This window comes from Colias eurytheme, chromosome 1, assembly GCF_061535395.1.
Source record: "Colias eurytheme isolate Ceu_HAF_F1 chromosome 1, ilColEury1 Martin Lab GWU primary, whole genome shotgun sequence".
Classification (NCBI taxonomy): domain Eukaryota; kingdom Metazoa; phylum Arthropoda; class Insecta; order Lepidoptera; family Pieridae; genus Colias; species Colias eurytheme.
The window spans coordinates 12,680,866-12,705,706 of NC_142980.1; the positions used below are offsets into that span (position 1 = coordinate 12,680,866).

Here is a 24,841-nt window from a genome sequence, read left to right on the forward strand (position 1 = left end):
CGAATCAGTAATAAAAACAATTTAAATATTTTGAAGTGAAACTTTGAACGCGTTGAGAGTAAAATTTTAAGGTCGCGTCATGGCAATACCGTCACGTCATGTAGTAACGCGACGATATTCACCAAAGAAGTTTCACTTCTGACACGTGTGCTCGGCACTAAAACTGATGAATCAAATTAACAGTGTATTTATATAATTAGGAAGCCTTTTTTAAATAAAGTAATTTTCTAAAATCTATAAGACTTTTACAAAATGTAACATTTAAGTCTAGTTCTAGATTTCAAAATATAATTTCTAGATTATATTTTGAATGAATATTTTATTACTTTCTGGCAAGTTTTCGCAAGAAAGAACATTAAAAATGTATAAGCATAGAGAACTTTATGTTCGAAACTTAAAACTTTCTATTTTCATTATGATTTACTAGTGGTATATCGTAGTAAGGGACAAGTTATAATCAAACCTGCAAGTCCTGGGTTAGATTTTCCATCTAGATCTTCTTGAAGTGTTGCAAAAAAAGTCAGCCTGACAGATCACAGTATTGCTCTGTGTCGCAAAGCTATAGACAAGTGAAAGTTGAAATAAATAAATCTATAATAATATTTTAAAGCTGAAGAGTTTATTTGTTTGTTTTAACACGCTAATCTCAGGAACTGGTCCGATTTGAAAAAAATATTTCGGTGTTAGATAGATAGCCCTTTTCTCCCGGAAGGTTATATAGGCTGTATCATCACGCTAAGACCAACAGGAGCGAAGCAATGCGGCTAAAACCGCGGGACACAGCTAGTAAATAAATAAATAATAATCGTAATCCAATTTACTGTTATTTTCCTTTAAGATTATTTACACCATACATTGTAAAACAAACACTGTCTATTAAATTTATTCTATCCATTGAATATTCATATGTTAAATCAAAGGCCTTAATATGCTGATCATGCGTGTGTGTGTAGGTTGACACATGTAAATGAGTGCATGTGTGCAGGTGTGTGTGTCAAAACGAGTGACATTTGACCCCATTGCCTATAACATCAATGAATTATGCATTCTTTCAACTCTCTTCTAGATAATAATTATTCTATAACATATTGATAATAAATTATTAATTTAATTAGCCAACGTGTGCTAATTACTTCGTGATATTACCACAGATAACATAATAACATATTACTAACGAATTATGTAAAAGAACCAAAATATTTGCATAGCAGCTTGCTTCATGTTAATCATATTTCGTAATCCTGTAAATAATTAATGAGATTAATCATTGTATTGCGTTCTTATCGAAATTGCGACTATGCTCTTGATTTCAGCCCGTCCAAGGTATAATTTTTTACATTTAATTTTACATATTTTTCTTATTATAAATAATCTTTTTAGTCATATTTAGTGACGTTCTAACATGTGGTAGTAACGAGTAAAACATAGAACCGCTTAAGGTATTCGCGGTATTTTTGGCAAAGAATACAAAGCTTATTATAATAATCAGGAGATTAAGCTGCTCCCAAACTTGTTGTGTTTATAAAACATTTTTTTAAACATAAATTTTTCGCTACTTTTTATATCTGTATATAAAAATTAACTAACTAAATATTCTCAGCCGCAGATCACATATAAAGATCTTACTAATTACGCACTGATTTATGATGTTATCTATCATGAATGTAAATTTATTTTGAGATGTAGAAAGAGAAATAGAAAAATGACCCATCTAAATATAACTCACTAATAACGACAGTCTAAAAAAACTAGTTGAAATTTAACTAACATTATACAACTGGCTACATGAGTTTATAGAGCCTTAATTTAATTATAAATAATACCATCAAATTGGAACTTTGCCAAATTCTAAGAACAGGAAGTTTCAGAAAGATATTCACTTTTTACTACGCCAAAAACAGTTTCAGAATCTAATTGAAATTTCCTGTTAGACTGTTATTTTTAAAATAACATTTGGTATGAAGATTAATTTCAGAAATAACTTTTAAAAGTGGTAGAGCTAACTCTTCTTTACTTATGTATAAACTTTAAGATTTTCTCAAACATGTTGATTTACTTTACTGTTATATTTATATTTTATATAATTAATTCACGTTTTGTAATATTTTGTAACTTAACTGCGTAAAATATGTCGAAAGCTTGACCTTGACCCCTTGAATTTTTTCCTTATACGTAATATTCTCATAAAATGCATTTTTCATTTTACATTCTTACTTCATTCTTTTGGTAAGAACGCAAATCAAGCAAAAGTATTCTCTATTTAATTAAAGTCTTACATTTTGAATTAATAACAGTTTTTTTACTTTAGTAATATTAAGGATGCATGATGAATACCAATATGTAATATTATAACGAGTCAAAATTAATACATGGTTTCTTGTCTTATCAAATATTATTTACAACTAGCGGTCCGCCCCGGCTTCGCCCGTGGTACATATTTACGTTTTCTCTACATAAAAACCATCCTCGTACTTCAAGGAATATAAAAAAAAAAGAATTATCGAAATCGGTTCAGCCGTTCTCGAGTTATGCGCTTACCAACACATTTTGCGATTAATTTTTATATATAAGAAGATAAATAAAGCATTATACTATCTTCACCAATATATCATAGTTTCTCGAACACAACCCGAGTAGGTATTTTGCAACGCAAAGTTGGCGCGAAAATATTTGTACATATAAATCAAGAAAGATTGCCTCCTTCTAAAGTCAATTTACGGAGACAGGGAAAATCCGACGACAATTGGAATCACTTTCGATTTACACCATTTTCCTGCACGTCACGTGTGTCATCGTTATGTTTATCACGCGTAGTTGCGCGTTATGTTAATGTTATAAACAAGACAATGGAGAGATCTCCATTTAAAGCTATTTGAAGTGCATATTGCAATAGCCTATAAAGTTTGTTAGTGTTAAAAATTCGTATGAAGTTCAGACAAGTTGCAATTATCAAAAAGAATAATTTAGTCACCCAGTGCATTTAAAAGCTGATAGGGCAGATATTTGTTTCAATTTTAGACAAATTAAGTCTAGAAATACATTTAAATTTTAATCATCATTATTGATAATACAATTTTAATACTATCAATATGACTGGTACAAATTTAAAAATATAAATATGGTATTATAAAAGTATAATATAGTTCTTACCTTCTTTATAAACCGATTTTTTACAATACACAACGATGGCCTTAACAACAAATTAATTGACCAAAATTTTTAATATAATTTCTTTTAAACCTCATGTTTATTTCATGAACAAAAATGTCGAGGAAACTTTACTCATTTCATTATGCACGACTAATATTTGAAAATGGGACTAAAATATTGCTCTAAAAGGGATATCTAAGGACCAATGGACCTCTTGTAAACATTGAGCGAATAAAATCAAGCACTATAATATATTCTGAGAATATATTTTAATTTGAAATTTCGTTTTATGTAAAGCACTTTTATAATAATTTATTTAATAATGTAATCGATAAGGATAGGTCACGACTGGACCTCGTTATTTAGTATTTTTTTTAATATCAGTACACAAATAAGGTTAAATTTTTAAAAGGAATCTTCTCAATATTTGCTTGTGTTTGACTTCGTTAACCGCTAAAGGAGAATGGGCAAATTGGGCCTGAAACTTGGGCTAAGACCAATACACACGAAATATTGTTTTTGTGATAGATCATTACACATACCTTATGAAAAAAATAAAATAAAAAAATAAATCAACCGGGTTCTTGTACAGTCAAGGCAAAAAGTTTTATTTATTTGACTATTATTTTGCGCACAATAACGGTGTTTTTAATTCGAGTGAAGTAAATATAAATCTAAATGTCAGTGGAGTGACTGAGTTTAACCACAAAAAACGTCTAACTACGTTGAATTATAATAAACACGGTATAGCGTACCTGTTACAAAACATAATATTAGTGTATTTCGGTTATTAGAAGGCTTAAGATTAGTACGTATTTGTAAGTGAAAGTGAATTGGAGTAACATAAAGATATTATCATTGTCTTATAACAGTTATTTACTGCAAAAAATATTATACACAAAGAAATAAAACTTGATGTGACTGTACAAAAACCCGGTTGATTATTTTTTTATATATATTTTTCCCGTTATCTATGTGTTTTGATCTATTATAAAAACAATATCTCATGTGTATTGGTCCAACTCAAGGGTTCAGGCCCAGCTTCCATAGTAAAATGCCCATTCTCCTTTGCATTACAAACCTCCATTTTAATTAGGGTCATTGCGCCTGTTCGCGTCCACATGCCTATTCGCGTCCATTTTGCGGATATCTTTTAGAAAATTCACGAAAATAAGTATACTTTAAGTAAAATTGTAATAAGAAAAATTTCCGATAATACCTCAATGTATAAGAGACATGCACACATATTCAAAATATGCCTGCGCACCGCCTATCCTATTTAAAAAAAATATTTAATTTTGGCTATTAAACAAGAGAGCTGAAACGCGCGGGATTTTGAGAAAAAAATAGTGCGCAGCGTTGCGTTTGACGGTAAGTATCTTATTGTTAAATGTGAATTTTTGAATATGTAACTGTTTCTTTACTTTGCTAACAAAACATGGAATAGTATGGATTATAAATCAGCTTATTTCTTTTACAATTAATAGCTAAAATAAGGTGGACGCGAATTACTACACCGAATTTGTACAACTTCCATTTTGCGTCCACGGTGGGCGCAAACTATACCTATAGTGCATAACAATAGAACATATTGCGTCCACATTATTTTTCATTACGTAGCAATGAATTGTTTGTTAAAATATGTAATTTAAAATAGATTGTAAATTTTTGACTAAGAATACAAGTTGATAATTTAAATTTTCATTCAAATTAGCAAATTTTTATGCTATTTTTTTCATTTTAAAATGGGTATTCTAAGAATGAGACTAGTATCTTTGAGAATGAGAGTCAATAAGTCTGTGGTTAAGAAAATAATATAAACAAAAAAGAAATTTAATTCATTAGAAACTAAAAAATAGGGTAGGTAGGTAATCTTAATAGAACTGATTATTATTTATTTACATAACGTAACTTTTTTTGTTAATTATTAGTTCTATTAATGATGAGAAGATAAATATAAATAAGTTTTTCCAGTTTCCTTACAGTGAATTATATTAATAATAATGTTGATTTTAGGGTTCCGAACCTCAAAAGGAAAAACCGGAATCCTTGTAGGATCACTTTGTTATCCGTCCGTCTGTATGTCCGTCTGCCGGTCTGTCTTTCTGTCAAGACCTTTTTTCTCAGTAACTCGTGGAGGTATAAAGCTGAAATTTATATTGAATACTCAAGTCTACGGTCCCTTGAAGCAGTGAAAAAATCAAACTTATAAGCCAAAGCAATCAAAAGATACAGCCGTTTATGCTGCAAATTTTCGCAAATTTCAACATTCGCAAGGGAATCAAAACCTACAGGGTACTTTACGTGAACACAGACACTTGAAGTTTGGTACGAAGCAACGTCTTATAGCACAAATAAGGGAAACATTGAAAAAATAAGCATTTACAGTTAAAACACGTGAAAAAAAAACAGGTTAATACGGAGCCCTCGGTTTGCGAGTCCCACTCGCATTTGGCCGGTTTTTATTAAATAACTATATTCGTAAATAAATAATTTATTAAAATCTAATTTTTATTTGCATTTATCTGATAAAATATCACCCAATACACTCTTTATTCCTTTTCTAAGCTAGTGGACGCGAACTGATCCACGGGTGGACGCAAACTGGAATTTTTGGACGCGAACTGGGTAAAACGCCTAATTCTGCTATTTATCTAGATAAATAAAAACCACATGATATTTCCAACACAATTGAAAGTAAATCTTAAAATAGACTATGTAATGAACACGTTACATAAATTTTGCGTTGAAATTTGTTCTGGAACATTTTTATTTTCTCCTTCAAACTTTCCAACTGCACTAAGTGGACGCGAACAGGCGCAATGACCCTTCTTGGACACATTCTATAAATCAAGCTTGGATTTAGTTTAATTTTGGCAACGTCTATGAGGAGGAAACAATGTTGCTACCATATTTTGACTTTATCTTTCTGATATTTGTTTCCAAAGTTTTACGTACAAAATAGGCTACCTACTCATTTTTCTAGGCTAGCCGTATTCCGGAGTACAAAGTCCATCTAAGACTTGTAATTCAAAGGATCAGCCAATTAGCGTCCCTAACAAGCACTTTCTGAGTCAACCAACATGCGATTTGCCATTCCACATAAAGCGAAGAGAAAAGTATGTCATTATTTATGCACAAAGCTTTTATCGTGAAGCGGACAAGTTTGACAAAAGGGCAGGTGAAGGCACTTGAAAACAAAGGCGTTTTAACACAGTTTCTTACTGCGCCGAGTCTTGGATACGGAAGATTATCTCTTTCTTGACGACGTGAATTTTTAAAAGAACGTTTTAGGCTTTTGAATTTGAGTATTTCATAACTACGAAAACGTCGAGTGAAGTAACATTTTTGGACGTTTTAACATTTCTTGTTTATTTTGAGAAATGTTGGAATTCCGCGAAATACGTGATCTTTGTTTGATGAGGCATTACGTGTTTACTAATGGTTTGTTGTAAACATTTCTGAAATAATTTTTTTAAGCATGAATAATCAGATATGAATTTAATCATAACACAAATAATAACCCTTTATTCCTTGTTTACTTAATTGTATTGTATATAGATTTATAGTGATTGTAGTATTAGTCCAAGTTCTGTGACCGTTCAATAAATCATTAGTAATCGGGCTCCGTACAGCAATGGACTGACATGAGCTGATCATGATGAATGGGAAACTCCCTTTCTAAGTATGAACAATTTATATAAAGCCTAACATACAATCTCTTATATATAAAAATGAATCGCAAAATGTGTTGGTAAGCGCATAACTCGAGAACGGCTGAACCGATTTCGATAATTCTTTTTTTATTATATTCCTTGAAGTACAAGGATGGTTTTTATGTAGAGAAAACGTAAATATGTACCACGGGCGAAGCCGGGGCGGACCGCTAGTCTTATATATAAAAATGAATCGCAAAATGTGTTGGTAAGCGCATAACTCGAGAACGGCTGAACCGATTTCGATAATTCTTTTTTTATTATATTCCTTGAAGTACGAGGATGGTTCTTATGTAGAGAAAACGTAAACATGTACCACGGGCGAAGCCGGGGCACACCGCTAGTCTTATATATAAAAATGAATCGCAAAATGTGTTGGTAAGCGCATAACTCGAGAACGGCTGAACCGATTTCGATAATTCTTTTTTTATTATATTCCTTGAAGTACGAGGATGGTTCTTATGTAGAGAAAATGTAAACATGTACCACGGGCGAAGCCGGGGCGGACCGCTAGTATAATAATAAAAACTAATCTTAAATCACAAAGTGTATAAAACACTTAATAAATAGTGAATTTCGCCGACTCCTTTATGTGCCAGATGCATTTCACTAGTTCACTGATCAATTTTGTATATGGTTAAGCAATAAGCAGGTAATAAGGCAACTATGTCGAGCTTTGGAAGACTTTCAATTAATAAACTTCATCGGGAATTTAACTATTCGTGAATTGAAGGTTAGGTTAGTACGAAAGGATTGACCAAATTAAAATTGAGACTCCTATCAATTATTGTCTCTATAAACCATAAATATAAAAGCCCTTATAATTTCATTCATAAAAATATATCTACTGGCTAAAAGGCGAACTCCAAAGTAATAAGTAGCTAGTCAAGTTTACGTAACATTACTTTACGAAACACCGTATCTTTACCAAGTTCAGAAAACCACCTTGTATGTGGAATGTGTAACAATAAATCGAGTTCCGAATAAATCTTGCAACACATATTTTTGTCCTTGAATTCGAGATTCTTTCATTCGAATATAGTTGTGACTCTAGCGACGAATTTTGCCAATTTGGGTTGAGTTTTTCGGCACACTGCCAATATAAAAGTGCAGTTCCAACGATCTCCAAAGGTAGAACATACAGCGGTCTAAAATATTTATGATCGAATATGAATATTTTTGGTGTTCCTGATTAAAACAATAGATTCATTTTTATTTTTAGCTCGTGGTCTAAACAACGGAAATATACCAAATAGTTAAAAACAATTTGAATTGTAATTTGAAATAATAATGTAAATGATAAGATCTACATGTACGAGATAATCTTGCCATCTACAAAAAGAATAAAAAAATTTACGACGACCCATTCACCATTCTCCTAACATACCTTTCAAATGCCCATAAATTTTATCTATATTGTATTTCGAAAGTATCAAAGCCAATAGTTTTTATGTAATTTGTCTACAGATTACTAAATTATACCAAACTTTGATTACACGTATGATCCATTAAAGCTGCTGTGAACGGAGCGGTTTGTGCGGAGAGCGGTATCTCGCTTCGTCAGTTGCGTAACATGGCTCGCTTCGATTATAATTAACAATTTTAATATTGTATCGAACTAATCGTACGTATGAGAAAGGAGTCTCTCGAATCGCATTGACCGCCCTCGCTCGGACCTGCCTTTCACGACTACTTTCAGAAGTGACGTAACATCGGCCCACCCGATCCCCATTAGGTTACAAAAAACAAAATTGCATTACACGTTTTATTATAAAAAAATAAAAAAGCTATTTATAATACATAAACGTAACAGTCGCAGTAAAATACTTCGTTGGAACAACATTAACACTGTGCACTAATAACAAGTAAAGATGAATGGCGATGCACATAACTCAGTTATGTCGATGAGAGCTCGCGTTCGAATATAGGAAGATGACTATGTACAGGCAATTCGATCGTGAGCTGTCGGTGGCGAACAGATAAATCTTTATACAGCCTCGATGAATACGAAGACGTCACTATAACGTCTTCAGTTATTTTTCGCTTAGCAATAAATAATTTATCTTGCATCCTACCACCTTACGTAATCGCCAATTTTAGTTTAGTGAAGAGGTCCAGCAACGTGACCGGGGGGTCCGTATTGCGAGCTGGCTGAGCCACCGTGTCCCGCCACGCTTTCGTCGACGGCGCTAGCGCCAAAGTCGCCAGAGATTTCAGCTCCACCGTGACCGGAGGCTCCGCCTTCGAGCACTGAACCACCGCCGATGCCGCTGAGGTCACCGCCGCCAAGAGAGCCACCGTTGATAGAGCCACCATCGATAGATCCACCGCCGATGGAACCGCCGCCAATGAGACCACCTCCGATAGCGCCACCGCCCAGAGAGCCACCACCGAGAGCACCGTTGATAGCGGCATCTGATTCCTTTTGGGTCTGGTATTTGATGAAGTAAACTTCTGGTTTTGAGGGTTGAGTGGGAGCCGGGGTGGGGATGACGATGTCGGGTTGTTCTTCGGGTTTCTTGACGAGAACGTAGACTAGGGTCTTCTCCTCGTTCTGGGGTTGGATGGGGATGATGGGAGCTACGGGGGTAGGAGGAGTCGGGGCCTTGATGAAGATGATCTTGTAGTGCTTCTGGGGAGGAGCGACTGGAGTGATGCGTGGCAGCCTCTGTTCTTGGGGTTCTGGGGGAGGAACGTGGACGTAGATGTGCTTCTGGACTAGAGGAGCGCCAGAGTAGCCACCGGCATAGCCGCCGCCGAAACCGGCATCACCAGCGAATCCACCTCCAAGACCGCCTCCGAGTCCACCTCCGAAACCACTGCTTACACCGCCGGAGCTGAGCGAGAGTCCACCGCTAGAGAATCCAGAGTGTCCACCGGAGACACCTCCGAAAGAGAGACCAGAGTGGCCTGAGGAAACTCTAATTCCTCCGAGGGAAGGAGCACCATAGCTGCCTGATGGGGCTGAATGCCTTGATGGAGCGGGGTAGCTGTAGCCCACTGGAGGCTCGGGGCGCCCGTAGGCGAGTGCCACGCAGGCAAGGATCTATAACAATAAAAACGATGCGTTAAAATTGTGCACACTCCAAAAACTTAAAATGTTTAAATAAGATGTGTTAAATACATATTTTACTATTTACATAAAAATGTGGACTTGAAATTTTTATTTAGTAATTATAAATTCACGCATTATTGCTTTCGAATATTTTAATGCTAATAAGACGGATATTAATGTACATATTTAATAAATGGTACATTAAAATCTCTTTTGATTTCTAATACAAAGACTCAATTCAATTTATCTTAAGACACATTATATCGCATAATTTCGCTTGGCAAGATGTAAAAAGTAACAAGTAACACGTTTGCAAAAGTGCAATTCAGCGGTGTTTGTAAAGGAGATCATATCAAAATAATAATCAGATGAGCGCGTTATAGTGACGTAACCGAGTTGGCTACTACGCGGTAAACAATTTGAAATGGATCGATTACATAACATAAGTATTTAGTATTTGGGTCAGAATCGCACTGTTACATGTTACACGATATGTGGAATACAAATGAACTCTTTTTGCACATAACTGTCTGAATGGTAATCGACTTTTTCCCAAATTGACATAATTTGTTTATGATTCGGGAATTTTTAATTTTTGTATCAAGAATAAGAAGACAATTAAGTGGAGTGTTAAAATTATCCTTAAATTAATTTGTGAAGTTCGAGGCTTTCGATTCCCAATATTCCTGGTTCAGCCATTCACAATTTGGCACAGTACTGTCACAACACACTATGCACTAAACACTTCACTGTGAAACTTCAATTCTGGAATGGGACAAATAAAAAAATCGCTTGTGCCAAATAGAAAACAGGGGTTGGAAAAACCGCTCGCACACTTACCACGAAAGCGCGCATTTTGTGCGTGGGCAAACGGTACGACCGTAAAGAGACTTTGGTGCTACGACGAAGTTACACCACTCAGAACAAATCCACTTCTTGGAGATGTTCCTGGCTGTGTGAGCTTGTGTTAACTGATGACATTCGCCACACCGACCCGCTCTTAAATACCAATGTGCTCATCTCGCCAGAACACTCCATCCCTACGGACATTTCACTCGGTTACTTGCAACTATCGTCATTATTTAACAAGTATACGGTCCTTTCTTTTCGGCGAGGTCCGTGGCTGGCCGGAGCGCATTCGATTTGCCGCCTTAGCATCCAACACTCGCATTTTCAACTCGTTCTTGTTATCGATGTGCGTTACGTGCCATAGTCGCTTGACGTGCTCGTTAATTTATGAAATACATATTGTATTTTCTATATCGCTTTTAATCGAACGTGAATGTCCTTTTACCTTCAACTGAGATTAGAAGCCTTTTCTTAACAATTTTTGCAATAACCAATTTTGACATTGATTGTTGCAGTTTAAGGTTGTCTGCGGTTTTAAAATTTGACTGTATTTTATTTTATAATTATCATGTAAAATAATTTTCATTTTATAATAATAATTATTCTTGAAATATACTTGTTATAAAGCTGCCACACTTGTGACACTTGCTTTATTTTCAACTTTAAAGGCATATTAACAAACGTTACAATTATTTTAATAAATTAAAGACATTTTTATTTTTTATATTAAATATTCTTTATAAAACCAAAGATAAAAATTTAAAAAAAACCACAAGATTACATTACAAATTTTACAATGTACCTAAATAACGAAATACGGTTATTTATTTACATAATTTAAAATCAAATTAGATTTTAATCGTAATAATACTACGAACCATAACTGTTAAATTTTAATATATCAAAATCCTCTCAAACTACGCAAAATGTGTACTAGGTACGGTATATCTTATGTGCTAGAGAGAATTGATAAAGCTACATAGTTCAGACTTACTATAATATTTGTTCACTCAATACTCATACATATTCAATTGTAATAACAATTGATGTTATAAAAGGCCCTATATAAATTGAACCAAGAGCTCCTTTAGCACATACCTACAATACAAAACATTGCATCTGATGCACAAGCAACAAAGATGATTACTAAACTTTAAATTAATATCTTACATTTATCTTTATTTCTATAATGTTACATGATACATATAGACAAATATCATCATTCATCATAATTCCAGCCTTTCAGGACGTCCACTGCAGGACATAGGCCTCCCCCAAAGATTTCCAAAACGACCGATCACCAACGGCAACTGAATAACAAATATAGTATTTTTCATTGATTTAATTTTTATGCCTAGCGTTATTGTAAATAACAATACCGTTCGTTACAAAAATATCCCAATTCCAAACAAAAAAGATTTTAATAAAACAAAGCTTTTCATCACTAAATTATCATAAAACGTTCTCTATTATTTAAAAAAAATATACAAATTATACATTAATTTCTAAGCACATAAATTTCGTAAAGATTAAAAAATATATATTTTTGCTAGAAACGTTATTGGGTTAATTCTTATCAAAGCGACCGGCTGCACCTGCTGCTTATACGCGATTCGGAACATCCCTGCCGTCGCGTCGCTCTACATTTTATATTTTGAGAATAATTTTCAATTTTCTGTAAAACATTTTTTTTGCTCAAAATTGACATATGTACTTGTAAATTGTAGTTATGTTTGTAAGGATTATAAACAAAACATATTAACCAAATTTAAAAATGATTCACTAATTAGCTAATACTAGTTAGCAAATACTATCTATAGTAAAATAGGGCGATAATTGGTTCTTCTGATAACTAGAATTTTTTTGCTTTCACCCATATAAGAAGTAAAACCTAGAACAATATACAACGTACAAAAAGTCTAGTACAATATAATCCTAAAAAAGCTATTCTCCATGAAAATTAGCTGCCTTAGCCATACGTGTGATTATTAGTAGAACACAAAGCAGCATATACGTGTGCACGCTTCACCCAGATGGGGTTCATTTAGTACTAAAAATAATTAAAAGCACAAAAAGCAATAGAAAAGCTTTTACGCGACCATAGCGAGGCTAATTACTTCATTTACTGCGGCCATTCCGTTTCTAAAATTATTACCCCTTTATGCCAAAATATGGAATAATAACAATTTAACACCGGCGTTCAGTAAGGTTTTTTTTTTATTTTACAGTCTATGATTTTTTGTTCTAAGTGCTTTAAATTTTCAGTTCTGTACAAAAACATGTTTACTTATTGAGATTTTGAAATTCATTAAGAACTTGTTTTTCTCTTTACTAAGTCCAGTCAGCTAGATAGTCTAGGGAATAATTTTCTCTCTACGTTCACTTTTATATTTGAAAGGATTCATTCAAATTTTTCATTTTTTTTATCCTCCATTCTATCTTATGCATTATTACACATAATATTAGTAATTTTGTTTAAACTCTGTTCCAAAAAATCTTGTGAGATTTTTAAGAAATGCAGTGGAACCAATTTCAAAGATAAGATGGGCATCATAAGGAGAAAAACATAGGATGATATTGCGGTTTATTGCGTGAAGGCTACTTATCCATATTATATTTTCACCCCTCAGGATATTAGGCAGATATTTTTTGAAAGAAAAATCCTAATCTTTCTTAATGAGATATCTTATCTCAACAACTCTGTGTTTTCTTAACGAACCCTCAAGGAATCCTATATATGTAATTATTTTGTTTTCTATTATATTTTTGGGAAATCAAATCATTATTAGCCTGGCCGAATTATTTGGTGTTAGATTGTGTTTCAGCTAATGGATTAGCTTGTTGGTACTGTATCTCAATTGCGGTTTTGATTTTAATACGAAATGGAAATATAATTAACACTTGTAAATATAATTTCGGAACTATTTGATATTAAAGTTAAAAAATATCAAATTCGAGGGTTTGGAATAAATTTACTTATATTATATTTATCTTTTGTTTTAATCACATTTAATAGTAAATTAATTTGAACTTTTAAAATGCCAGGAAAAAGTAGGTAACATCATTTACATCATCATTTTTACAAGGTACAAATTCTACATAGAACCTTTGACTCTGGAAAATAAGGGTTATGTCAAATTCTTTGCTACATTATGTTGTCTCAGGAGATCGCGGAAACCCTTTCAACCCACGGATGTAGATATACGTTGATTCACCATATTATGTTCTGTTGTCCTCCATACCAACACTAAAACAAATTTACATTTACGAAATACGCTCACGTGAAAGTCATTTTAAGTATCGTCTCTCCGTGCGCGCATCAAATGCGAAATTTTTCATACATTTTGGAAGTGTCTGATTAAATTTAGTTGAGAATCCGGTGTGACAAACACTTTTTAAAATTCACTTTATTACTTCATAGCTACACGGGAACACTTTTAGAGTTAAACTTGCCCTGGACACATCCGGAATTGAAGTTGCAGGAGCATACATTTGCTTTTAAATTTATGACAGCTATTTTGGAGCTAATTTAATATTAAATTAAGACTGCAACTTGACTGCAACTGTCTGTATTTTTTTAAATTAGTGGCAACATTTTTCGAAATTCTCCGTGTGTATGACAACACCAGACTCCTGTTAAATTATTAACAACTCCGACAGAATAATAATAAGCTCAATGAAAAAAAAATACTCAGTTCTTTACGCTTGTAAGTACATTTTTTATTACAAATATATAAACGATAAATATTTAATAAAGACAGTATAATAAGCGTTCGAAATGAGGCATTTTTGACGTTTGAGTGTTCACGAATATAGGCTTACGATGCTCTGAATTTATAACATGTTTATAAGACACCGGTTTTATCGTAATGTATTATTATGTCACTTTAAGCAAAAGTGACATGAATTAAGAGCAAAAGTGGACTTTGTGCGTATTTCGCGATATCTCACATATTTTAACCTTCATATTATAAGCCGTTATTTATTATTAAATATAGTCTAGATTATGTTGCATCATATATAGTGGTGGTCATATAATTAAGAACGATCTGAAGTACTAGAAATTTTTATTTAAATAATGTCATACACAGAGATGTGCACCTTCTGAGAAGCAACTAGTTATGTCATAAAATAGCCACATTAATAGAGCAACTAAGTTTAAGAATAAATAATAAAATCGCCAACAATATTTTATTCAAAAATAATTTATTTTACCAAAGCAACACATTCAAATAATAATGAAGCTGGTCAAATAATTAAGAACGATTAATTTATCTGCTCGGGAATTGTTTTGTATGACACTTTCATTTAAAAAAAATACAATAATACGTTGCGAGAAAAATTTGTAAAGCAAGTTAATACATTTTTAACTAAAATTAATATTTAATAGCATGTCCACGGCTTTTAATTACTGCTTTACACCGGCGAGGCATTGACTCTATTAATTTTTGACATTTTCCTAGAGAAATAGAGTTCCATTCTTCTAAGAAAACGTCGTATAGCTCCCTTAAATTTCGACACTATGTATTTGAAACCTTTTTCTTTACTACGAACTACAGATTCTCTATTGGGTTTAGGTCAGGGCTCTTAGCTGGCCAGTCCAAAACAGAAACTGACTGCGCTGTTAGAAATTCCTTTACAGTGTGTGCAGTGTGCTTTGGATCATTGTCATGCTGGAATGTCCAAATAACCGGTAGAACTTCTTCAGCATAAGGTAACATTGTTTCTTCCAGTATATTTTTGTATTGGAATTGATTCATGTTACCTTCTATCAACTTTACAGGTCCAACACCATGTCCAGAAAAGCACCCCCAAACTTTCACATTTCCACCACCGTGCTTTAATGTAACTTTCGTGTACTTAGGGTCGAATTCTGTATTCGGAGGACGTCGAACATATCGTTTTCCATCGGAACATAGTCTGTTTATTTTCGTTTAGTCAGAGAAAAGTACATTTTTCCACTGTCGCACAGTCCAGTTTTCATATTTTCTTGCAAATCTAAGCCGGGCTTGCCTGTGGCAAAGTTTCAACATGCTTACTTTTCTTGCTATCCGACCGTGCAATTTTTCTTCTACCAAACGTCTTCGAATAGTGCGTGCTGCGATTGCTGAAGGGTTATTTTCGCTGAAATATTCTTTTCTCAGCCCATTGGACCCTTTAAAAGGATTTTGTTTCACCATACGGACGATGTTTCGGTCATCTTGAGGAGTTGTTTTTTCTGTCTTGGCATACGTGGGACATCTGAAGTTGTTTGATACGTATCAAAATGCCTTATAGCGTGGAAAACCATAGTTTGAACATTGCAGATGCACTTTTTATAAGACCAATTCTTCCCGCGAAGTTTTATTATAACTTCCCTAGTAGATTTATCACAACTTTTATTTTTTTCCATTTTTTTTTATGAGAAGTAATCACTTTTAATCTTTTGCAACACTTAATGGCGTCAAAATTATACAAACAACCACAACACACAACACACAACAAATCGAGTCGAGTGTTCTCTATTGAAATTTGAATAAAAGTATAAACTATTCAGCGTTCTTAATTACGTGACCAGCTAGTAAATAGGAATACTATGTTTAGAAGTAGTGTAAAAAGTTTGTCTATTAATTTTTAGGCTAATCACGTGTATTAATGAATACAGTAATTTGTTGGAAAAGTATTTCTATATCGAGAAAAATAAAAATAATTACACGAAATTAGTTATGCATCTTAGTCTGAAAAAATCTTCCCTTTGTATCAGCGTTCTTAATTATATGACCACCACTGTATATGATTTATATTTATAAGATTTTTATCTAACATCGTGGGGAATAAAAACGCATGAACGCAGATGTTTTCTAAATTATGCATGTGTTTTACTAAAAACAGAAAAAAGCGAAGCGATAAATTATTGTAATTTATTGCATTTTTATTTTTTTATATTTAAAATTAAACTTAATATAAAAAATAAAAAGAATGTTTCTTTACCTAAATTTTAGTATGTACTAAATAAATAAAAAAAATCAAACAAAATAAAAATTTATAAAATTTTATCTAATGTTGTACGTTTTTTGACTTATTAAAAATAACATAACAATCTCATTCTATGCAAACCTCCATATGTTATAATACTAGCTTTCCGCCCGCGGCTTCGCCCGCGTTTTCAAAGAAAAACCCGCATAGTTCCCGTTCCCGTGGGATTTCCGGGATAAAACCTATCCTATGTGTTAATCCAAGTTACCCTCGATATGTGTGCTAAATTTAATTGTAATCGATTTAGTAGTATTTGCATAAGAAAGAGTTACAAACACGCACATACACATCCTCACAAATTTTCGCATTTATAATATTACTAGCTGCTCCGCGCGGTTTCACCCCCGTGGCTCCACCCCTGTTGGTCGTAGCGATCGATCGATCGATGATATATAGCCTATAAGTTATAACCTTCCTCGATAAATGGGCTATCTAACACCGAAAGAATTTTTCAAATCGGACCAGTAGTTTACGAGATTAGCGCGTTCAAACAAACAAACAAACTCTTCAGCTTTATAATATTCTACTACTATAATTGTGGGAATTACAATCTAAATGGAATTTCACTATCACCTTTAATTATACATCGATAAATATTATGTGTAGAGAAAACAGAAAAATACCAGAGAAACGTAACATCGTCTTGTTACGTTAGGTTTTAATTACAGTCATACGATACCGAAAGATATAACATAATACTGTATAAATTAATAGGTTAAAAGCCTCTATAGAAAGATGAATGCATCAACGAAACGATTATTTTTAAATTAGTAGGCTCGTCTAACTTTGGTTTTAATATTCATGTACAATATTACGAAATTCACAATTAAGGAGGACTATAATCTTGCTCAAACAACTAGCTGGCTCAACTTTGAATTTTTGATTGTGTTAAAACTATTTTAATAGCTTCGAGAAGCAACGTTAACAAATGAGCAGTTGTAATGTATAAATGCATTATATAATTATGAATTAGTAACAATTTGTTTTATCCATATTGAAAGAGTTTTAATAGATGAAATGCTTTTTACACGTCAATATTCAGACATGTTCAGAAACATCCACGGCATAACAATATTTTAAAATCAAATTTTCTTTTTCTTAAAATAAAACAAGTCTTATTTTACAGAAATAGATAAGTTAATTTTGCGTGTTAATTTATTCGTCGAATGAAACGAAGCATCTGTCGCTCAAGAGGTCAAAGGCATTTGGCACATCAATCATAATCATAACCTTGTTTAACTAACCAATAAGTTGATATTTTTGAGAAATATCGCGTATACATTTTGTGGTTTCAAGGTAAAACAACTGTTCATCGAAGGCCCAATTATAAATTATATGTAATACAAGGTTTGTATGCATTATTATATTTTATTATAGACATTTATTACTCGTAATCATTCGTGATATCTTCTTACTTTTTTAATATTATAAAGCTGAAGAGTTTGTTTGTTTGTTTGAACGCGCTAATCCCAAGAACTACTGGTCTGATTTGAAAAATTCTTTCGGTGTTAGATAGCCCATTTATCGAGGCGGACTACAGGCTACATATCATCATGAGCGGAGCACTACGGGTAAAACCGCGGGGCACAGCTAGTGTTTTATATGACTGGTGGATAAAGTGAAGATAATTATTAATTATACTTATTCACAAAGTTTATTGTTAGTATGGTATTTGCTTTTCGTGCAGGAAAAAGTTTTAGTTTAGTTCACAGGTACCTAGGTATACGTTCTGGTAAAGAATTGTAGTTGTGGACCAGATTTGTTGCATGAGTGTTTCGAGAACTCTAGCTTTTTACGTTAGATCGGATAACTAAATTTTCACCTTATGGTAAGCGATAAACACTTCCAATGAACATTTGCAAAGGTCAAGCCTCTAGATATGCGTTGCTCGCTTTTAAGGGATAAGGAAAAGATTAACGATAGAAGGAAAGGAGAAGGGTCTCCGGCTCCCCCACTCATCGCAAGAAACACGCATGCAACTATTTCACGCGGACCTCCTGTAGGGTTTAGCCTTAGTGTGAGCTGGCCTTATTTGAAGCATGAAGCATGCTCCTAGTTTTTCAAAATTGAATTAACAATACACAAATTCAAATAATAAAGTCACCCATTTAAATGGTAAAGCTAGCACAATATATACGGATTCCAAGACGTAGAGATTATTACGACACCTTTGCTGTAATCCCGGCTGTAAAACGTTTAACGGCGTACATTAAAATGAAGTTACTAGATAAATCTCCTTTCCTTACAACTCGAGAAAAGGTTATATACTAGTGTATAGCATTTGCTTCTTCTTGCAGAAAAGTTCATGTATTTTAAATTATTATATTTGTTAAATGCATAGATGGTAATATCTTCTATCTATATTACATCTCTGAGTCGGTATGACTCGTATCTAAGATGTACTACATTATATTATCTTTCATAGAACTTATTTTGCAGGTAAAAGTCTAGTAACGAATCGTAGGTCCACACGGTGGCCGAAGAAGAATCTAATCATTTAAGTTGCTTGTTGATCTGATATAAAGTAAAAGTTCAGACCATTCCAGCCGGGTCTAAAAAGTATTCCAAGATATTAGAACATTTACCCTACATTTGAAATGGAGGTAAAGATAAACTATTAATTTTTCCCGCTTAATTGCAATTATTTAATTATTTGAAGTATACTTGGAGAATTTCCTAAAAATACATTAATAAATAGCATCATTAAGATTAAAGATAAAATCTGCCCCGTTTAAATAATCCGACCAAGTTCGACCATAAAAATATAAACCCAACCCACTGAATTTATTACATTTTTATGCGAGTTTTACTCTAAAATCTGTTTAATATCTAACGTAATCCTTATAAGACAGATATTATATTATATCACCGCATTTTAATTATTTATTTTAATTGTTAAAACTAGCCTCTCTCCCCTGCTTTGCCCGAATCAACCAATGACAATACAAAATATATACTTAGCCCGAATCGTTCAGGAATAAAATGTTCTACTATTGAAAGCTAGAAATCTATCCATTTTCGGGCTTAACTGTACATACAAAATATTCCTCTATATAAAATTAGTCTTTACGTATATATTTTATTTCAAAGTAAGCGAATAATACAACCTTAACATAACGATCACTTAATTAGTTTCATTCGGAATTACGACGTGGATTTCAGCGTAAGTACATTTTATTCGTGTTTGTTGTCGTCGAATAAATGTAAGGATTTTAAAATAAAATTATATACGTGAATTCAGGGAATTTGAGATTAAAATTAAAAAAAAACCGTACGTATTACTGGCGGTAACAATAGAAGTAATTTTGTTTGGACTAAATAATAGGTAATATTACTAGAATGTGTAATTTATGAGAAAAACCTTAAATTCAAATAGAAATGTTTTTTACTAGCAAATTAGCAATTACTAAAAATCAGACAGACTATAATTTGAAAAAGACCTAGCTTGAAAGAATCTATACCTAAGGTAGCGTTTAGCTACTATTATGTATTCTGTGCCTAAGGTATTGTAATACCAAATAATTACCTTCGTAAATAACACGTTTGCTTTTGTTTTCCAAACTGTTCTAAATAAAGAATTATTAATATCATGACATGTCAATTAAAAAGCTAGAAATTTTAGCTTTACCTATGAAAAGTAGGTATGTATTTATACAACAGAGTTCTTCTAATTCTCATTACTTATAAATTACTATAATTTCATAAAACATTCAATAAGTTTCAGTACAATTCAATTTACATTCATTGCAATGTTAGAAATTAGTATGTATTGAATTTTCTCAATACAGTATTTGTATTTCTAATTTATTTACATTGAAATCAACAATATTACAAGGTGATTTCTTATTTAATGATACATATCATTACAATTCAATGATAAAATATTGTAATAATTCAAATGTAGATTTAAATTCACGTTGAAATTATTGAAGTATTCATGCTGTTGTAAACGAACTAATTTCATAAATTCCAGGTAACAGCAAGGTTTCTAAAGTCTCTTATTAAGTAAATAAGCTAATTTCACTCAAATATACAAATGATAACAACTAACTAGTTTGTTATATTGTATAATCTTCTTATCTTCTTCTTATATATAAAAATGAATCGCAAAATGTGTTGGTAAGCGCATAACTCGAGAACGGCTGAACCGATTTCGAAAATTCTTTTTTTATTATGTTCCTTGAAGTACGAGGATGGTTTTTATGTAGAGAAAACGTAAATATGTACCACGGGCGAAGCCGGGGCGGACCGCTAGTCTTATATATAAAAATGAATCGCAAAATGTGTTGGTAAGCGCATAACTCGAGAACGGCTGAACCGATTTCGATAATTCTTTTTTTATTATATTTCTTGAAGTACGAGGATGGTTTTTACGTAGAGAAAACGTAAATATGTACCACGGGCGAAGCCGGGGCGGACTGCTAATAGCATATATAAATATTCTTATAATGGTATCTTCTTAATACAAGGGTACGATCAGATAAAACCCGGTCCTTTGGAACTTCATTTTGGGAGAGCATAGATAAAATAAGCCGAGAATTTTCACTTATGCCAACATCTCATATTGCAAAATGTATATTTTTTTTTATTAAAACTTCAACTTTATAAACACTTATTTCACGTGTTATAATTCGCAGAAATAAAATACAAACAGTAAACAGTATCGAAATTCATGAGAGAACTCATAGCTTCCGTGAAACGTGGCTACTCTTTTTATTTAAGCACTTACTCCATAAAAGGCATTGCATCCACTCTAAGTATGACATATTTTAAAGGCAAATGCGGCGTCCACATTTATTTGCATCAGTGTTTTTAAAATGGCAGCTTAAGTGAAACGGCTAGTGCATTTTTCGTCGATTTTTCATAAAAGAACAGACTATTTTAGTACCTAAATTACTCAATTGATCGAAGTGATTAACAATATCTATTATCTCAGCATGGCATTGCTTACCCCGATTCCAATCTAACACCACCTTCCATGTTCCCCATCACGACATGAAAACCTTCAAGCAAAAAGCCAATATTCATCTTAAGAGCCTACTTCTACCTTAAAGCCGGCAATAAGTTCACAGTGTTCAATGCTGTGTATCGTCATGGGCGGCGACAATCACCTTCCATCTAGTGAGTCGCCAGATCGAATGCTGGGGTAGCAACAAAAAAATATACTATCAGATTCTCTATCTATAATATAAAAATGAATCCCAAAATGTGTTGGTAAGCGCATAACTTGAGAACGGCTGAACCGATTTCGTTAATTCTTTTTTTATTATATTTCTTGAAGTACGAGGATGGTTCTTACGTAGAGAAAACGTAAATATGTACCACGGGCGAAGCCGGGGCGGACTGCTAGTAAAATTATAAAGCTGAAGAGTTTGTTTGTTTGAACGCGCTAATCTTAGGAACTACTGATCTTATTTGAAAAATTCTTTCGGTATTAGATAGCCGATATCGAGGAAGGTTATAGGCTATAATATATCATCACGCTAAGACCAACAAGAGCGGAGTAATGCGGGTGAAACCACGGGGCACAGCTAGTTCTCTATAAAATAGTGGTACCAAAAAAGAAGCAGTCAAACTTCGATTTCAGTAAATAAGTCACGCTTATAAATATTCGCTACGTTGTATTAGGTATGTATAAAGCAGTATTAGCTTTTAATGTTTGAGTTCAGTTTCAACTAGCAGCTAAGATCTTATAACTACTTATCTCGACCGCTCAAGAGCGTTCTTATACAAGTGCTAAACTTTAAGCTTATAGCTTTTAAATTTCTCATAAAATCGCATTAGGAAGACTCAAACTGCGGAGTGATTAGAGCGCTTTTATGTAGTTTTAATTTTAATACAGTTATCTTTTGCTTGGCTTAGATAACTGTGCTTTGGAAGAAGCGATTCATAACAAATATGTAGTTGCATTTTAATATATACTATGAACAATACCGTTAAATATAAAGATAGATCCTGAAATATTATTTAATGCAGGTTCAATCGCGATGAGCTATGAAAAAACACATAATTATTTTACGAATACTTGCGTTACTTACTTTCCTATGATGACTCTCGCTTAAATAGAAAATAGTATAACCTATTTTACTCCTCAAACATGTAGTCTTCTAATAATATATTTTTTAAATTTTACTGAGAAATATTAGAGCTCGATCATAATAAACAAACATAAAATCTTAAGATTCAATAGTTACATACAAAATAATAACAATTAAAAGTTCTTAATAAAAACGTTGTTTCTAAACAAGTTACAAAGATAAAAATATGTAAAATAAATATTCATTTCACAAACAGTAATTGGAAACATATTAATTAAAAATGTATAACATTATTTATAAAGTAAGTTACTAATGCATTATTTAAAATACTCGGAATCCATACTAATATTATAAATGCGAAAGTAACTCTGTCTGTCTGTCTGTTACTCAATCACGCCTTAACTACTGAACCAATTTGCATGAAATTTGGTATAGAGATATTTTGATACCCGAGAAAGGACACAGGATAGGTTTTATCCCGGAAATCCTACGGGAACAGGTTTTTCTTTGAAAACGCGGGCGAAGCCGCGGGCGGAAAGCTAGTTAACAATAAAAGAAAAAGTAGTGAACGGTATTCTGTAATCCTATTTTCTAACTAATTACTTTATCTTCCATATATTACTTGCTCTGTGTCTTCCATAACTTATTAGCATTCCGCGCCTGACTTCGTCCACTTTATCTAATACCTATATTCTATACTAACCCCTTCCTCAAGAACGAATCTATCTATTAAAAAAACCAAAATCTGTTGCTTAATTTTAAAGATCTAAACATACAGACGGCAGAAAGCGGATTTGTTGTATACTACCTATGTAGTGATTCTATCTATCATATTATTAGCGTTTAGCTACTATTATGTATTCTGTGATATTATCTTAAATCATTTACACATTATATTTAAAGATTACCACAACAATATTTGCGAAGCGTTTTATATTCCGCAGAAGTTGTCAGGGTGTCAAATAATAGTGAAAACTGATATCGCCTTACAACTGGATTCAAGCCAAGCGGCACGTCCTTAACGTATTCTTTCGTCACTATTTATGAGACCCTTAAAGAAAATGAACAAAAGTGTTAAGTAATATTTTTACACAATTTTAAATTAAATTCAATTTAAGTAAACATGCACGTAGATATAATTTTAAGAAACACTTATAACAAATGTAATTATAATAAAATAAATTATTCTTCTAAAACTAAAATGAATAAGTAGGTCTTTACTTACACACCCGAGAAAAATGCAACAGCTTAACGCTTATTGACATTGATAAAATTTATATAATAAATTAAATATGAATACATATATGTAAACAAAAACCAAGCGCTTTACATACTTAACTGTGCTTAATACCTTCGATGAGCGATTACAAAACCTACCAAGCCTATCAACGCATAAAATATCTTGTACATCTCACAAAACATGTTAGCATGCTACATCACTTTGTATTAAAATGATTACAACTTAAGTACGATTGAACAAACTTTTTACTTTATACATATTTGTGAAAGGAAATTAAATTAGTGTTCTGCGGCAGGGCTGTCTATTTTATCTATTAAAAATCTGAAATTTATCCGTCGCTCGACGTTCTGGTTTCAAGATTCTAGGACAAAAGCATTGGCAATGTTAGGTATTAGTATTTTCTGAACGCTTTCAAATATTCAATTTGACCCACTTATGCTTGGACATAATTCCACCTATATTCTGAAGATTTTGAAATTATTAAAACGGTTTTACAGCTATTGATCGCCTCCTTGATGCGATGTTAATGCGTATCGAGGGGTGCTGGGCTCGATTCCCGGTAGAGACAAAGAAAAAAAACGTCTCGGTCTGGCTGGATACAGTGAGCTGATCACAAAAATCAGTGTAACAGATATTGTAATAATATGAATAATTCATCTGCCCCATACCCCACAATGTGACACAGGACTTCTCTTTTTTATAGCTTTTATAAACGTTGAAGGATTCTGTTTGTTTCTGTTTCCAAAAAGGTACAATTAAATTATAAGTTTTCCTTGGG

General features: G+C 32.8%; 2 protein-coding genes across 3 annotated transcripts in view; one reads left to right on the plus strand and one right to left on the minus strand.

The window, feature by feature from the left end:
- LOC149911313 (frequenin-2) overlaps positions 1 to 24,841 on the plus strand; it is a 201,170-nt gene that overhangs the window by 93,791 nt on the left and 82,538 nt on the right. The gene's annotated exons all lie outside the window — the stretch shown is intronic.
- LOC149911315 (uncharacterized) lies at positions 8,618 to 10,916 on the minus strand. Its single transcript, XM_090105274.1, has 2 exons — positions 10,762 to 10,916; positions 8,618 to 9,912 (listed from the first exon to the last, which is right to left on the minus strand). The coding sequence occupies exons 1-2, from the start codon at positions 10,774 to 10,776 to the stop codon at positions 8,968 to 8,970; spliced, it is 960 nt and encodes a 319-aa protein (XP_089961400.1). The 5' UTR covers positions 10,777 to 10,916; the 3' UTR covers positions 8,618 to 8,967.